The 17,567-nt window shown below is 39.3% G+C and overlaps 1 protein-coding gene across 5 annotated transcripts in view; it reads right to left on the bottom strand.

The window, feature by feature from the left end:
• LOC127449386 (protein Shroom2-like) overlaps positions 1 to 17,567 on the bottom strand; it is a 71,182-nt gene that overhangs the window by 11,198 nt on the left and 42,417 nt on the right. The window contains exons 1-7 of one of the 5 annotated variants that reach the window (XM_051712754.1): positions 16,479 to 16,520; positions 13,386 to 13,596; positions 12,962 to 12,979; positions 12,455 to 12,574; positions 9,702 to 12,252; positions 9,268 to 9,350; positions 1,251 to 1,844 (exon numbers count right to left, since the gene is read on the bottom strand). In XM_051712754.1, the coding sequence (XP_051568714.1) occupies positions 1,251 to 1,844; positions 9,268 to 9,350; positions 9,702 to 12,252; positions 12,455 to 12,574; positions 12,962 to 12,979; positions 13,386 to 13,522 (3,503 nt within the window). In that variant the 5' untranslated portion in view covers positions 13,523 to 13,596; positions 16,479 to 16,520. Of the gene's footprint in view, positions 1 to 1,250; positions 1,845 to 9,267; positions 9,351 to 9,701; positions 12,253 to 12,454; positions 12,575 to 12,961; positions 12,980 to 13,385; positions 13,597 to 16,478; positions 16,521 to 17,567 lie in introns of those variants that run through there. The other 4 variants (XM_051712755.1, XM_051712756.1, XM_051712753.1 and 1 more) reach the window with 4 other exon arrangements.

The raw sequence follows: 17,567 nt of genomic DNA, 5'->3' as shown, positions 1-17,567 counted from the left end.
ACCTGGCCAATACCATCCCTACAGTGAAGCATTGTGGTGGCAGCATCATGCTGTGGGGATGTTTTTCAGCGGCAGGAACTGGGAGACAAGTCAGGATCGAGGGAAAGATGAATGCAGCAATGTACAGAGACATCCTTGATGAAAACCTGCTCCAGAGCACTCTGGACCTCAGACTGGGGCAAAGGAATCTTCCAACAGGACAACGACCCTAAGCACACAGCCAAGATAACAAAGGAGTGGCTATGGGACAACTCTGTGAATGTCCTTGAGTGGCCCAGCCAGAGCCCAGACTTGAACCCAATTGAACATCTCTGGAGAGATCTAAAAATGGCTGTGCACCGACGCTCCCCATCCAACCTGATGGAGCTTGAGAGGTCCTGCAAAGAAGAATGGGAGAAACTGCCCAAAAATATTTGTGCCAAGCTTGTAGCATCATACTCAAAAAGACTTGAGGCTGTAATTGGTGCCAAAGGTGCTTCAACAAAGTATTGAGCAAAGGCTTTGAATACTTATGTACATGTGATTTTTTTTTTCTCCATTTTTTATTTAATAAATTTGCAAAGATTTCAAACAAACTTCTTTCACGTTGTCATTATAGGGTATTGTTTGTAGAATTTTGAGTAAAATAATGAATTTAATCCATTTTGGAATAAGGCTGTAACATAACAAAATGTGGAAAAAGTGAAGCGCTGTGAATACTTTCCGGATGCACTGTATAATTAAGAATCAATCGACACAATGTCACTGAAGCATATTTTGCCCCTGACCAAAAATCTGGTATTCACCTCACCCTGGACTAGTGCCTCTTAAGAGGCACCTGAAGGCTAGAAACTATAAGAATACTAAAAACTTTCTAGTAAACATTCTAGTAAACATCAGTAAAAATAGAGCAAAGTTAACAAAAATTGAAAATAAAGCCCCAGCAATGATAATTTGCTACGGTCTTCAGTTGAGGTTGGGGATATTCCACTTATGCCTGATCTGAAGAACTGCAGTACACATAGGAAACCTGCAGTAAGGACACATATGAATAAACCCCTTTTATGTGTATGAATACAATAAAGAGACAGCCAGAGCAGCACTGTCATTAAAATACTGGGCTGTAGGGAGAGTTTCCAGTGATGGTTTTAAGATTGCAGCCGAAAGGAGCCCAGCTGTGGTCTTCTAGTGGAAACCTCCTCAAATTCCAGCACAGACCTGAAAGAATTCCTGAATGGAAGAACTTTGCTTTAAAATACAGAGAGCCTTACCTCCCAGGAGCTTCATCCTGTATGGAGACAGAGACAGGGGGCTTGTCAGTCAGCCTTTGGGGAGCGAACTGGGGTGAGAGCGAATGCTGCCCCTCCATGGTGGGCTGGGTCAGGCCAGTGTTTTGTTGGGTGGGCAGGGCAGTCGGAGGGGAAGGAGGTGGAAAGGGAGGAGGCACAAGCTCTTGCTGTAGCTCCTCCTCCCTGATTGGCCTTTTGCTATGCTCCAAGCCCTTCCAGGGAACTGGGGCTGAGACGGGGATGGAGCTTTGACTGTTGGCAAGAGGGAGTGAGGCCAAGACTTCTCCTTGTGATCCAGGCTGGACCTCCCAAAGTTTTCCAAGAGAAGGATGTGTGCCCTCAGGACATTTGTACTTATCCAGATGGGACAAAAGAGGTGCCTGGAGAACAGAGCTCTTATTTTTGGAAAGAGCTGATGGTTCACTGCGAGTGCTATTGTCAGAGAAATGTAGTCCAGATTTATGATGACTGGCTGGAGGATCTGAAGGCTTTTTCTCCAGGTCTTTAGTCAAAGCTGAAGGAGGTGCTTCTGGTTTCTCCTTGTAAATGAGTTCACTGTATCCTTTTTTATTTAACCTGCGAAAACAAATGAGAAGTGCTTTGAAGTGAAGTACTCAGTCCACCAATGCACGCTACCAAAGATGCATTTATCAAAGGCCCAGACTTTCAGACAGAATGTATTTGTCCTTTTTGGTGCACAAAGCTGCACTGTATTGAGCGTAAATCGATAGGCAGGCAGACATTTCTCCCAGATTTCTCCGTGGTTACTCCCAAGCTGGCTGTCATACCCAGCATATTTCTGTTCCCACAAGCCTGTCATGCAGTGAGAATGAATGATCTTTCCCCTGCAGCAATAGGCTAGGAGAATGCTTTTCCCCATCTTAACCTCGATTGTTTTCGTTTATGTTTTTACTCCTCCCTCTCTATGAACTCAGATATTATAACTCATGGAGGCAAGGAGGGACAAAAAGGCTCTTATGTCACTATTTTGTATAAAATAGCTTAGTAAATAGAATACTTTGTAATATTACAGAGCTTAAAGACAAAATTCTTACATTAATTCATTTCTTTAAAGACTTGCAGACCAAGTCACTAAATACAAATTTATAAAGTCAATATCAGTTTAAGAAATGCCCTGTTTCATATATTTGTCCCTTGGAATTGATTTTAATGGACAATTTTTTTTTATCATCAATGAGGGCATTTTTCCTAACCATATAAACTCAGCAAAAAAAGAAACTGACTTTCAACTGCTTATATTTTCAGCAAACTTAACATGTGTAAATATTTCTATGAACATAAAAAGATTCAACACCTAAGACATAAACTGAACAAGTTTCACAGACATGTGACTAACAGAAATGGAATAATGTGTCCCTGAATGGAGGGGGGCACCAGCTGCATTAAGTACTGCAGTGCATCTCCTCCTTATGGACTGCACCAGATTTGCCCGTTCTTGCTGTGAGATGTTACCCCACTCTTCCACCAAGGCACTTACAAGTTCCCGGATATTTCTGGGGGGAATGGCCCTAGCCCTCACCCTCCGATCCAACAGGTCCCAGATGTGCCCAATGGGATTGCGATCCGGGCTCTTTGCTGGCCATGGCAGAACACTGACATTCCTGTCTTGCAGGAAATCATGCACAGAATGAGCAGTATGGCTGGTGGCATTGTCATGCTGGAGGGTCATGTCATGATGAGCCTGCAGGAAGGGTACCACCTGAGGGAGGAGGATGTCTTCGCTGTAATGCACAGTGCTGAGATTGCCTGCAATGACAACAAGCTCAGTCCGATGATGCTGTGACACACCGCCCCAGACCATGACGGACCCTCCACCTCCAAATCGATACTGCTCCAGAGTACAGGCCTCGGTGTAACGCTCATTCCTTCGACGATAAACGCAAGTCCAGCCATCACTCCTGGTGAGACAAAACTGCGACTCGTCAGTGAAGTGCACTTTTTGCCAGTCCTGTCTGGTCCAGCGAAGGTGGGTTTGTGCCCATAGGCGACGTTGTTGCCGGTGATGTCTGGTAAGGACCTGCCTTACAACAGGCCTACAAGCCCTCAGTCCAGCCTCTCTCGGCCTCTTGCGGACAATCTGAGCACTGATGGAGGGATTGTGCATTCCTGGTGTAACTCGGGCAGTTGTTGTTGCCATCCTGTACCTGTCCCGCAGGTGTAATATTTGGATGTACCGATCCTGTGCAGGTGTTGTTACACGTGGTCTGCCACTGTGAGGATGATCAGCTGTCCTTCCTGTCTCCCTGTAGTGCTGTCTTAGGCGTCTCACGGTACGGACATTGCAATTTATTGCCCTGGCCACATCTGCAGTCCTCATGCCTCCATGCAGCATGCCTAAGGAACGTTCAGGCAGATGAGCAGGGACCCTTTCTTTTGGTGTTTTTCAGAGTCAGTAGAAAGGTCTCTTTAGTGTCCTAAGTTTTCATAACTGTGACATTAATTGCCTACCGTCTGTAAGCTGTTAGTGTCTTAACGACTGTTCCACAGATGCTTGTTCATTAATTGTTTATGGTTCATTGAACAAGCATGGAAAACATTGTTTAAACCCTTTCCAATAAAGATCTGTAAAGTTATTTGGAGTTTTACAAAATTATCTTTAAAATACAGTGTCCTGAAAAAGGGACGTTTCTTTTTTTGCTGAGTTTTTATATATATATATATATATATATATATATATAAACCTGAGGAATTATGTATGATGTATGACATTTCTGCGCCACTAGTGCCACCAGATGGTATTTAAAAAATAAAATTGGTTTTCAAAACAGCTTTCTGAATACACCCCTTCTGCTGTTGGTCAAACAAAGAGATAGTCCCACCCCCAACTCATGCCACTGGTCAAGTCAATGTCATTGTGTTTGTATTGATGGGTCAATCAAAACAAACAGAGGATTTTCATAGCACAACAGAGACACAGGGGCATACAGTTTGAGAAAATTAACCTATGAATAGCTTACCTATAGTTGCATATTAAGGTTGGATAGGAGAAAATATTTTAACACAGAAAAAGTTACATACTTCAGCTTTAAGTATTTGGGACATTTCTGTTACTTACCATGGCATATTTGCCACGAGCCCTGGTTAATTTCTGATTCTGGTCTATGTTTGCAAACTATATATAATATAGGATTTAATAAATCTGAACTGCACAAAAATACAGACACCAACAATTTCCACTCACACATACATATTATATTCAATTACCTGCTGGGTGTAAAGAACCAGTGGCTGTGCTCAAAAGAAAGAGACATAATGAGATTTTGACTGGGGAAAGAAAGAGACAAGCAAAAGTAAAAAAGAAGATAAATAGTGGTTGGAGACATAGAGAGGAATACACAAAGACAAAAGTAAAGACAAAGTGTAGAAAAGATCAAAATTAGCAAATAGCAGATGCAAACATTCAGTGGCTCCAAAAAATAGAACACGTTTGGTCACACTTGAAAATGTATGAAATGTCACTGCATTAGAAACATTATCAAACCAAGAGGCATCTGCAAACAAATGAGGCCTTTTCTTAGCCATTTTTGCAATTACTTTTAACCATCTGGTCCCAAGGTCTTTTTTAGAGGATGTATGTTTTTGAGTAATTCTGTTCCACTGAAGTTCACACAGATGTCCTAGCAGAGTAACCATGGGTGTAGTTCATTACATTATATGGACCGGTTCCTTTTATGTTTGACAACTAGAAAGTGTCACAATATATATATTGTTTAATTATCTGAAACAAAATAAACTTCTTTATTTAAATGCTATTACTGAATGGGCTTGTGCTATCTTGCCATGTATGACACTTGGTTTGATATATTGTTATACAGTGCAAAGACATCCATGTTTAAGTGTAACCAAATATTTTTAGTGACACTGTATTGAGTATGATCATGAACAGCCATTCATTATTTCTTGTAAAAAGCCAACTTTACAAAACATGCTTTCATGGCAGACATCATTAGTTTAACGTGCACTGAGAAGTAGAGCATTCATGCTTGGATGCATTCTCTATAAAGTCTTATATTATTTAGCAAGGTGTCAAATACATGCATTTGTTCTCAGCATGAACTGGCATGCAGAGTGTCTCCCATAACACTATGTAAGCACTTTGTCCCAACACCAAGGAACACCCTAGCTTTAATCAAACACATCAGTCTTAAATCTGTCAAGTGTTACCCTGCTAACTTTCATTGTTTGATCAAGTTTGTACAACAAAACATTCTCTTCAAGAAATGTCAAATCAGGAGACATTCTAATCATCTTTCCTTGTGAATAATCAACAACACATTTTCAAAGATTATTGTGCATTTTACTTGCAGCCATGGACCAGTATTCCTCTATTTAGTACAAGAGGTCCAGAGAATTCTCACCAAGTGAACACAATCACACCTCTGAAATTAATCAATGGCAGTAAAATACAATGATGAAAAGTTCATAATTCAGGCAGTCGCAACTAAAACACACCGTCAATAAAGCTTTGCGCTCTAAAAGTCGCTCTAAGACTAAATAGTATTCTATGCTCACCTCTGCTGACTGGGGTGTCTCATCTCAGCGACAGGTGCTTCCTGGAGCCCTGAACATATGTAATCTCACCTGGGTGGGGCTAGAACGCTTATAGCTCAACTGACATTTTTCCAATTGGATATATTCAACACTTGCTGCACTCATAAAAGTCAACAGCAGCAAAACAGTTCTCCCAGATTTTATACTTAAGTCTTAAAATCAAGTCAAGTGTGTTTGCATTGGGTAGGAGAAAGGGAGACTTTAAAAAGCTGCAATTTGTAATTTTCCTCCACCTTCCATTGTTTGGACAAACAGGTAGGCCTGCCCGAAACTCATGGCATTGGTTGAGCCAATATTTCTCTGTTGGGATGCTCAACAAACAGAAATGTTGAAAGCGCCAAAGAGCCACAATGTTAAAATCAACCTATGAATGGCTTACAGTGTTCTCTGCACATAAAACTGGAACAGAAGTCAGTATTTAAGCATTGCAAAAATTACACACAGCAGCTTTAAATAACGATTTCTAAGAAAATTCCTGTGCGATGGAATAAAGATGCAGGGCTACAATATAATTCATAGCTGGCCACGAACAGTCTCAGCAGTAATCATGCTCTCCACAACACCTTAATTACAAGCAAGAATCAAAACAAAACCTTTCATAGGGGGCAATTTACAAGGCTTTGGATGATGGATGTTTGGCGGTTACATTCTTATTCAAGTTTGCCACTCCTTATATCTACACAAAGTAGTCAGGAGAAGTCAGTGGATGAAATACCTGAAAGATGAGATTATACTGTATCAAGGGAATGTTGAAAAGAAGATGCAAATCATTTCTTGGGTTTGCAAAGTATATATATTTTTTCCATTCTAAAGTAAGTGTCTGATGAAAAATGAAATACATTTAAATGTAGAGTCAAGTGTGAAGTAAAACTATGAAGTTCAGGTATTATTTCATTCCACTATCCCTTTAAGAGGTATGATCATCTGAAAAACAGCAAAGCTGTCTTTGACATTAGAAAATGGTACTTTCATAGAAAAGAGTCAAATTAATGGAATGGAAACAAAATGAAACTTTAATATGGTGTAACACATTGCTTTTTAATGTAACCTGAAACCTTGAGAGCAAATATACACTGTGTCCTAATTCATATTTACAGCAGCTCCACCTAAAGAACACAGCTTGCAGGTAAATGAGCACTTTACATCTAAATGGAATAATATCTTGATGAACCTACAATCTTTTATTTGCCTTAAACTCCATCTTCAAAGGATGAAAAAATATTCTTATACTGTACATCTGCATTCATGTTGGGTTCTTCAGACCAGTGGATCTCAACTGGTTTTGTTTCAGGACCCAGATTTTGGACATTAAGTGGTGACCCAAAACAGTCCCAGAATTGCTTATGCAAACGTAAACTAAAATGTCCTCAAAATTAAAAATGTAAATGTATTAATATAATTTTAAATAAAACTAATAATAATTACTAATAATTAAATAATTAAAATAATATTAATCTCATAATTCTAATCTTAAAGCTAATAATTCACCTCACAAACCATGTTAAACTTGTTGAACACATGTTTAATGAATTCTCAGTTGTATTTTCTTTCACCATGTTTAGTTTTGTTCATGGTTTGAGGATGATGATGGCAGCTGTCTAACTTTTACAAAGTGACAGGTGAATTTGCACCAAATTCTTTTTTTTTTAATTGCAGCACATACAAAATCACACATAAACTGCAACCCTAATGAATGTCTTTAGTTATTTGTTTTATTTGTGTACTATAATGTGCTTTTCTGTGTATAGTGAAATTGTTTTCCTACTTAGGAATATAAATTGAAATTATTTGATATCACTAGAAAAGGCACCACCGACAGCAGTAAAAGGCAAAAAATAAAAATAAAATAATAATAATCATTTTCATGTCTCATCATAGTTTACTTTTTATATGCCACATTTCTCAGGCTTTAGAAGTGTGCTAAATGTGTGAGGATGTGTACTGCATTCATCAACTTGTTACATACTCGACATAATCATACAGGCCTATTGAACCAAGTTAAAACTTGTTGCTGATAGTTCAGAAAGAACCTACATATATTTCTTTACTGTAAACCATTGCTATAAATGTATTGTACATTTTAATAATATTAATAAACATTATTACATTATATAATGTTTATAAAGATTATTAAAACTGCAGCACAGCTCATAACCACCATTGAAATCTGCTGCTCAAAAGAACCCGGAAGTGCAGTTGCCTGCTATGTGACGTCACAGTAATTTGATCTATTATAAATTTGCATTTAGCATTGTTTTCACTGCTGGTCATGACCCTATCAGAACAGACTTGCGACCCACTAGTTAAGAATCACTGGTCTATACCACAAGGTACTGTAATTCAGTGATTTGCAGAATCAATCAAACATTTATGAATAAAAGCTAGACAGGAAGAGAAGTGATTTCAAAAGTTGTTAAGTTAACTGGAGGTCATTTAAAGCTCAGCTTTATACTGTTTGGAAGTTTTCCAGCAGTGGAACTGTAAAGCTGTGATGCTACATCTCTGCCAGTTTGATGCATTATTGAAGTACAAAAAAATACACAAAAATCCTCTATTAGTCATCCAGATGGTTTTTGAAATTTGAATTCTGGTTGAGCAATACAAGCTTTAAATTGGATTAAGTGTTAAAGTTCCTTCAGACTGTCATGAAATACATGCTCTGTTTGATTAGCAAATTCTTTGCAGGGTACAGTGCTACCATTCATAGATCTTCAGGGATGAAATGCAATGCATACTAAAAGCATTACATGTATGAAATGCTCATAATAATGCTAAGTAAAACTTGAATTGAATCAGTAAGGTTTTCAGTAAGGTAATAGGCAAAACATTTCTATAAAGGAGCTCTTACAGGCAATAGAACAGGAAAAATGAAATGACAAAACCTTTCTCTTTGGTGTCATGAATGGGCTGATTGGACACTTCCTTGTCCTATACTCACATGCCCACACCTAAAACTATCTCCTCCAAACACAAAGCCCACTCAGTGAGAATAGCTGTACTGTCACAGCTTGGCTAAATCCAAAGCTTGTGAGGACCATAAAGAGTCTACTGTTTGTCTTTAACCCAGTGAGGGCCAACTAAGTGGCCCAACTGTGGATTTCTGTCTATGACAAAGCCAAGATCAGAGCCATTAGCACTGGCATAGTTTCACTGAGACACAGACACAATATAATATATAACACTATAATTTAAATTACAATTGGAAACTTGCCTGGCTTGGCTTGACATATCCTGGAGGATCCTGAACATAAATAACAATACAAAGGGTACTTTAAAAGTACAAGTGACACTGAATGAAATCAGTACTTTATAATTAATGTATAATCTATGTTCCCATTAAAACACAGCATAGATTTTTCATAAATCCCTATTGCTTGCAATGCATTGCAATTCTAAAAAAAAAAATTAAACAAAACATATTACTCACCCTGTTTCATTCTTATCCTGTTCGAAGAGATTTCTCTCAGGTCTGGAGTAGTCAGCTGACCTCTTTTCTTGAACTGGAACTTTCTAAGAGGAATATAATGCAGATAAAACTTAACTTCCTTTTTCAGGATATAATACATCTCAACTGCTCTAAGATTTTCCTATTTTGAGGCTACCATTCTAAATTATTTTCCAGGTTGGTTTAATGTTGATATGATTGATCTTACTTGCAACTTTCTTGGTCTGTGGGTGTGTCTTTTTTGTGCACAGTTTAATGTTTAACTAAGTTATGACCTATTGCTATCACTCATTTAGACTATATGTCAGAAACAAGTCACTTTTGATTTAGGATAGAGCTGCTTAATAAAAACACTGACAACAATAGTGCATTTTAGATTAAGATGTTTCTGGGTGCTTAAAGAAGAAATAACCAACCTGACCATAGAAGTCAGCAGAAGGGGAAGATCTAGATCTTTCGTGCACACAGGTGGGCTTACTCCGTTTTTCAATTCCTGTATCAAGGATGTTATCAGCAGAATGGTATCTTCCAGATACTCTTGGTTCAGTTGTGTTCCTCTGGGTGCTCCATTTGGCTTCATACTCTGCAAATGTGCCAAGTCTCTGTCGTTCTAGCATGGCTTTTCGGTTCACTGACTGAGGACCATCCTGACCTTCATTAAGGTGTTGTTCGCTGGGGGTTGTGCTTCCATTGTTATTCTGCCCAGCAGTGTTGCTCTTTGCAGGGTGGTGAATGCCTCCAGGCCTGGAAAGTCTGGAGTATTCAGATATCTGCAGGTTTTGTTTTGGTATGGGTTTAGAGAAGGCTGGTTTTCCTGTCGCCTCAAAAAATTTGGAACGATTTTCTAAGAGTGCAGCATTGTCAGGCAAAGGGGAGCGTTCATCAGCTCCAACTTCATGAATTTTATCCGGCTCAGAAAAAGACAGAATTTTCTTTTCCGCAGAAAACCTCTTTCGACTTCCAATGCGAAGCATCTGATTACTACCTGAGATGGGTTTAACAGGTGGGATCTCTGAGACGATTGGAAGAGGAGGTGTCTCTCTCCAAGTAGCGGCCTCAGTACCTGGATGCTCGAACAGCACTGGCTCAAGGTCTTTCCTCCTAAAGGATGTAGCCTGGAGTACTCTGGCCTGGGCTTCTTTTAGATGGTCTTTATAAGAATTGGAAAATGAGCCATCCGAACAGGAAGAAGAACTCCCAGTGGACTTCCAGATAGCAGCCTCTTCTACAGCTTCAACAGGACTACCTAAAGTGGATGCACTTTGACTCTTCTGAAGCTGGGCCCTCCTCATCTGGATCTCATTGCGCAAAGTGGTGGCAAAGCGTTCACTTCGTCTCGCCTGTTTGCCACTTTGACTGTCAAGGGCTTCCTGTTGAACGCTTCCACTGTTCAACTCATCTTGATAGTCATCCATGTCATTGTTTTCTTGGGCAAGAGAATACAGCATAGGTGTTTTCTGGGGACATATCTTTGACTCATTTGTAGCTGGCAAGGGTTGTTTAGAGTACTCTTTAGAATGGAGATGGCCAGCACTTCTGTGCTCAGTTTGCTTACTGGGGGAATAACTACCAGAATGCATATCTGAGCTGGACATATGGTTCTGCTTCTGGCTCCCCCTCAGCTCAGGTTTTGCGGTTGCTGAATTGGGCATATTCAAGGGATTAGAGCTGATGCGATGGTGGTTGTCAATCAGTTTGGAGCAGGCATTATTGTTCTTATGATCTGGGTCATGGTGATATGACTGAGGTGGAAAATACCTTTCTTTAGTTCCTCCTTGAGAACCTACGGACATCCTGTCCCTTCCACCGTGTGACATTTCTGACACTGAAGAAGCTTTAGAGTCATCAGCTCTCATTAAAGAACCCTGGGACATTCCCTGGGGGGTTTGGTGGGAGGTGACTCCATAACAATAGCTTTGACTGCTTGTTTCAGGATCTGTGGCTAGACCGGACAAAGATGCAGCTGGTCTACTACCCTGAATCTGGCTGTTTAGCTGCATGTGGTTGTTTGTGTGTAGCTCTTGCATACTGCTATAGTAACCAGTGAAAGGAGGCTTTATTGGCGGCACAGTCTTAGTTTGAGCATGGAAATTGCTCTCATCACTGTATTGCCGTGGATGATATGGAATATGGGTGTAGGATGGAAGTCTATCTCTGATGTCTGTGGTCGATAGGGAGTATGTCTTGTCTGAGGATATACGCTGGGGATACTGATGATGGGTATCGGCTGAAATGTAGGAATTAGAGGAATCGTTTTTGGATGGCAGGATATAATCGTTTCGACCCTTAAGAGTGCTGTCATGGGTTTCTACAACCTTGTGTAGTCCTTTCACTAGAGGCTTTACCTGAGCATGAACTCCAAGACCTTCAAAGGTGCCTGTGATCAAACCCTTTTCATGAACCTTGGTAGCCACAAAACTATCACTGCGTGTAGGTGGAGTAGGAGGTGGGGTAGAGGATGCAATGTTTTTCTTCATATCTGGGACATGCCAGACAGGTCCAATATTAGCTCTTCCAGAGCTTGAATGCCGAGTGCCTGGCTGATTTTCGGTTCTTGGGTTCTCATAGCTTCCTGGACTTGAGGGATGATGCACGTTTCCAGGCCTTTCATCGTGTCGGACACCTTCACTTAGGCTTCGGCTGTGCCTGCCGTTGCTGTGCCTACCACTCGAGTCCCAGTGATTAATTTTGTACAGCATGTTCTCGGTGGATGCGGCGTTACTTTTGGACAGTGTGTAATCTGGCGTTCCTGAGCTGGTAGAAAAGGAGCTATATGCAGAGTCTCGTTTACCACCACCCAAATGTTCAACGCTATTATTGTTGGACTTGCTCGGGGAAAGGTGGCCTGGTGGATAGGGATGAGAGCTGTGCCCTAGGCTGTCCATACTGCCCAAGGAACTGAACTGATCGGACACTCTCCATAGATTTGTTGTCTCCCAGTCAGTAGAGAGGTCAGAGGAGAATGAACTAAAAAAAAAAAAAGAAAAACATGGATAATAAGGCTTTAGACTGTATGAACTATTAAATGTTACTGCAGAAAGCCATAAGAAAGGTTTATGCCTTTTTAATGTACAGTTCAGAAGAAATGTGGGCCTTCAAAACTACATGTTTTTTTTTATTTTTTATTAACAGTAAAGACAAACCAAAAATTCTAGGTGAATCCAATTACCTTGCATCATATTTTGCTTGCCGGACTGCTGAGGGTGTGGACTGTGTTTTGGCTTCCGAGTGACTCTCGTTGAACTTGGTTGCATGCCAGGAGTGAGGTCTGCTCATGGGTTCATTTCTCCTGTGGGCAGCAAACAGGAAAGAGAGAAGGATAGAGAAAGAGGCAGAGCAAAAGAAGAAAGATTAGAAAACAAGGCAAGAAAAATGGTACCTTATGACCATCTGCACAACTAATGGCATCAACAGATAATCAAACACCACAACAACTATTCTGAAGGACAGAAGAATATCAAAAAATTGTAGATGATTATGGCAACACTGCAATGATGATGACAAGAGAGAAAGTAGCCAGTGAGCATGTCAATGTTAAAGTCATTCACCATTAGCAAAATGTTTATTGAATGTAAACCACAAATACAAGAAAAGCCTAACAAACACCTACAAAAACAAAATTAAATTAGCTGTAACCCATAAATTCACTTTAACTACTCATGCCACAGTAACATACCCTTTAAAGCAGTTCTTTCTGTAATGCATGAAGAAGTAAAACAGAAAAAAAAAAAAAAAAAACATTTAATGGTGATTGAATTTAATAAACGATCTGGTAGAAGTCACTGAATCACACCCACGGTCCTTACAATCAACAGTAAAATACATATACATTTCAATTGATACTACCACACTTTTGAAAATGCCTAAACAACAAAAGCAAGAAAATATTGAACAAATGCAGATGAAACATTCTTAGAATAATATTGTACAAACTAGTGAAGAATGAAGAACACATGTATGGTGGAAAGCTAATGGATGGAAATTTAAACTCTGATGGGATGATATCACAAGGCCATGGAGGGAATATGATTGTAGATCTGACTTGACTTGATGGTACAGGAATGGATGTGGGTTTGCTGGTAGATAAATTGATTCCATACCTCATGGAGCTTCGCAAAATCTTTGTGAGAAAGCTCCGGGCCATATGCACGTCGCTCTCAGATGGCATTTTCTGTGCTACAATATCCACCATTTTCATTTTCCTGAAGGGGGTTAAAAGTGAAGGAGGTAGGGACATAAAGTCTGAATCTTCAGTTCACTTTGACAGGGATTCTAGTGCTGTGATCCAAATGGAGACATGAAAAGCCACCTCTGTGATGGGAAAATACAGACACACTAGCATGGGCCACAACACTGTCTGTAATTAGTCAAGCATTATACACAAGAACACAAACACAAATATAACCCTGCATAAACCCCATAACCAATTCAGACAACATAACCACAAAATGTTAGACTGCAGCTTTTAACAACTGAAAAATATATCATACATTAGCAAAACACAGACGATGAAAATAAACAAGCCTGTGTTTGAAACTCTCATGTCCAAACCAATATTGCTGAATCGCTGCAAGCAAAGACTTTTGTCATATGGTTCCTCAGGGAAACACCAGTCCCATCATGGGGTGAGGTTAAAAACCTCTTTAAAAAAGGATAATTCCTATGATACGCATAGTGACCTCCCCAATAAAGACCCCATTCCTTTTACCGGAGATCAGTAACTTATGTCTTAGTGTGAATAGTGGACAAAGGGAGACATCTTGTGGCTAGGTCCGAATACTACTTTTCCTTTCCTTATGTGACAAATCTAGTGTGCAAACATAAAGGAGCTAGACAGACAATCATCGAAAATTTCAACCTCTTTCCAGATCTGTTCTTGTGATATATACCAGCTGCATAGCATCAATGAGTTTGGCTTGAGGCATTACTCAGCATGTTGCCCAACTAGGGCTGTCATGAGTATGACATTTGGCTGACGATTAATTGTCAAACAAATATTTGTGATTATAACAATGAATTGTATATTTTAGGGATGTGACGATTAATTGTCATATAAATTGTCATTTTTTAAGGTGTACTTTTTTCTGCATGTGTGCTTCATACACCTTATTTTTACATATTTAACTTTAAATATATAAATCAAATAATAAAATTGGGATAAACAATTATTTCCTTTTAAGGCTTTAAAAACTTGTGAATGACATGAAAAGTAATGCTTTAAATAGCAAAATATTTCTAAATCTTAAAATATGTCTCTTTTTAGTCAACTTTAGTTTTGGTCAATTCTACATTTACACTTGTTTTTTGAACTAATATATTTTATAATTTGTAAATAAAAAATTATATTTATTTATATTATGCTATAATAAAATATTTATTTCCTAATTTCTTCACTTTCACACCTTATTTTAATGCTTTGATCACGGCCCCTAACCACATCCTCCACAGTTTTAGCAATAAATGCATGAAGAGTTAATGTGTTATTAATAAAAATTGTATACTCTTTCTTATATGCTGAAATTAGAACTTTCCTGACCCCTGACTTATAAAAGATGTATTATTTTATATATATATGTTAAAAATATATTTATTTTTATCTTTGATTATTTGTCTCCTTTATCTTATTTATTTATATATTTTGGTTGGTTTATATGTATTTTTTTCCTTCCTTCACCTGTACTTGTCTTTATGACTCAGTGATTGTATTCATACATTGTTTGATCTTATTGAACATTTATATTGAAAAAAAATCCACAGTTTTAGCACCATTTGTGGACTTTTCGACCTTTACCCACCATAGGCACATTTTCTAACTCATATCAATGTTAAATTAGCAATCTGGAACGCCATCTGACCAGTTTAAATACAGGACAAATCGCATCAGACAGTTATTTAATAATCGTGACAGGCCTATGCCCAACAGTTCCCCAAACTTCGCAGTCCACCCACACTCGACATATGACCTTTAAGTTTTTGAGAGTCAAAACATTCACAAGTACCAGAAATTAGGTCATTCAACTTGGTGAATGAAAAATCCGTCTCCTTGAATTTCGTCACACTTTGGCTTTTACTTTAAAGCCCAGGTCTGAGGCTACCCTTAGGCCTTGGGGTGTTAGAACAACAGTCTGTCAAAGGTATTAAGTATTATTCCATGAAATCACAAGGTCAAATGCTAGTCACCCACTAGAAAGTTAACAGTAAAAAAAAAAAATAATAATAATAATTATTTGATATATTACCAGAAGAAAAATAAAAAACTACTCTGTTAACCCAAATATGCTTGACCTGCCCCAAATCATTTGCTTAAACCACCCTTTGCCTATATAAACTGATGCTGCCTAAAACAAGATATCCATACACTTTCCCCTCACAGATTTAAATGATAGCAGAACAGATTAAACGGCAAATTATGGACAGAGTGCAAATTATGCAGTGTCCAAAAGACACCCTCTGCACTCACTCAATGCTGCTCTCTTTTCCTGTGCAAAAGCTTCAAGTGTGTATGTGCTCGCCATACATGGGGCTAGCTATTCAAATGCTAATGGCATTCTCTTTATTAGACGTATTGTCAGGGCTACAGCTGGTCTAGCGCAGATATGCCAGTGGTCCGAATCAGTGGCGCCCAGGCGGAATGGAGGCCAAAGAGGGGGGTTTGGAGAGGAAAGTACCCCACCGACGTTTTCAGAGCAAGGCATGTTTAAAAACTATCTAAATCTACGTTGAAAAGACAACAGCTAATCCAATGTGCACAACTGAAAATCATACAGCTCGGGAAGAGTTAAAATCTAAATTATATTCACAGAGGAACCAACGTTAAAGTGTTTTAAAAGTGTCTATGTTAACAAGTTTTTTTATATACAGATTTCTATATATTGATCTTGTTTACATCAGTTATGTATAGTAAGGATCTGATGCAGCATTTGACAACTAAAAAGAAGTTACATTTGGTTTGCCCAAGATAAATGCAACAGGTTTCACATGAGGTCAAGTTTTGATCATCTACATACTTTCACATATAGACCAAGTCTGTTGAAGATCATGTACCTTTTGAAGTACAATCTACAGTATATCAAACCTCAGACTTTACAAACAATAAAATAAGACAAGACTAAACAGATGTCAAGATAAAAGCACAAGAACAACAACAGGTGTGAGATAAAACAGACACCAAAGCAAAAAACTTCTAAACTCACCAAACAGTCCCTCAAGCGAGCATGTTTTCCAAACAGGTCCCTAAAAGAGCAGACCTGAGACACTTTGATGGATGAAATGGTAGTGAGAGTCCGGATTTGCTCCAGAGGACTCTCCAGGCAGCACATTCCACATTCACATCAAAGACAGGCCTGGACAAAGGGCCCTCCATAGATGGCCAGTCCCTGACCGCAGTGTGAGTCTTTTCAGCCATACACTTCTTCCATATAAAAGACTACAGAAAAAGGTAGCCTTTAGGAACCCCGTGCAGAGATCTGATCATACAAACCTTATCACATACACTTCTCATATCCAATACCCATGTGACTGTTGAGGTCAAGGCAGATCTCTACAGGGATTATGCTGATTTTACCCAAGAAGGATGGGGGGGAGGGAATGAGGAGGGGGCTGTTGTCATAGCCAGTCTCCTTTAAGTAATCTAGCTGCTTCTGCCTCCCTATTGGCTGTGGGCTTGTATGCTAATGAGCAGTCGAGAGGGCCAAATGTTCTTGTTGAACCCCTCGTGCAGCAGTCCTCTGTTTCTTCTATTACTATAGTAACGGGTTGATTTTTGAGAAGTGTTAAGTGCACTGGTCTCTCAAGTGGAGCGAACCCATCAAAACAGATAATCAGTGAAAAAGGATTTTATTGACCGCTGAACAGCTCAGAAAAGTATTTACTTAGAAAAGCTGCAAAGAAACAGCCAAGACACTGAATATAAAAGTAGTGACTCTAGACTGCATGACACCAGTTTTCCTATTGATTGTAGAGGCGCCACACTCACTGGCGGCACTGGACGTCTCCAGGCATGACCATTGACCTCAGCCATCCCCCCACCACCGCCACAAATGAAACACATCATATGACTGGCTCTGTAAGGGTCGATGATCACTCCAGCTCTGACAAAAGTCATTTGGGTTAAGAGATGTTTGAGATGTCAAATTAACCTGTTAGCTTAGTAAACTGTATACAGATGTCTTCTGAGAAGGTGATGAGGAGAGACTTTACTGCAATCTGAGTTTGACCTACCGAGTTTAGGGTTTGATTCAAACTTTTCTTGGCATCCAATCAAGTGGTCTGGTGACAGGCAA

The sequence above is a fragment of the Myxocyprinus asiaticus genome, chromosome 12 (genome assembly GCF_019703515.2).
Source record: "Myxocyprinus asiaticus isolate MX2 ecotype Aquarium Trade chromosome 12, UBuf_Myxa_2, whole genome shotgun sequence".
NCBI lineage: Eukaryota > Metazoa > Chordata > Actinopteri > Cypriniformes > Catostomidae > Myxocyprinus > Myxocyprinus asiaticus.
This window is presented reverse-complemented; position numbering and strand designations above follow the sequence as displayed.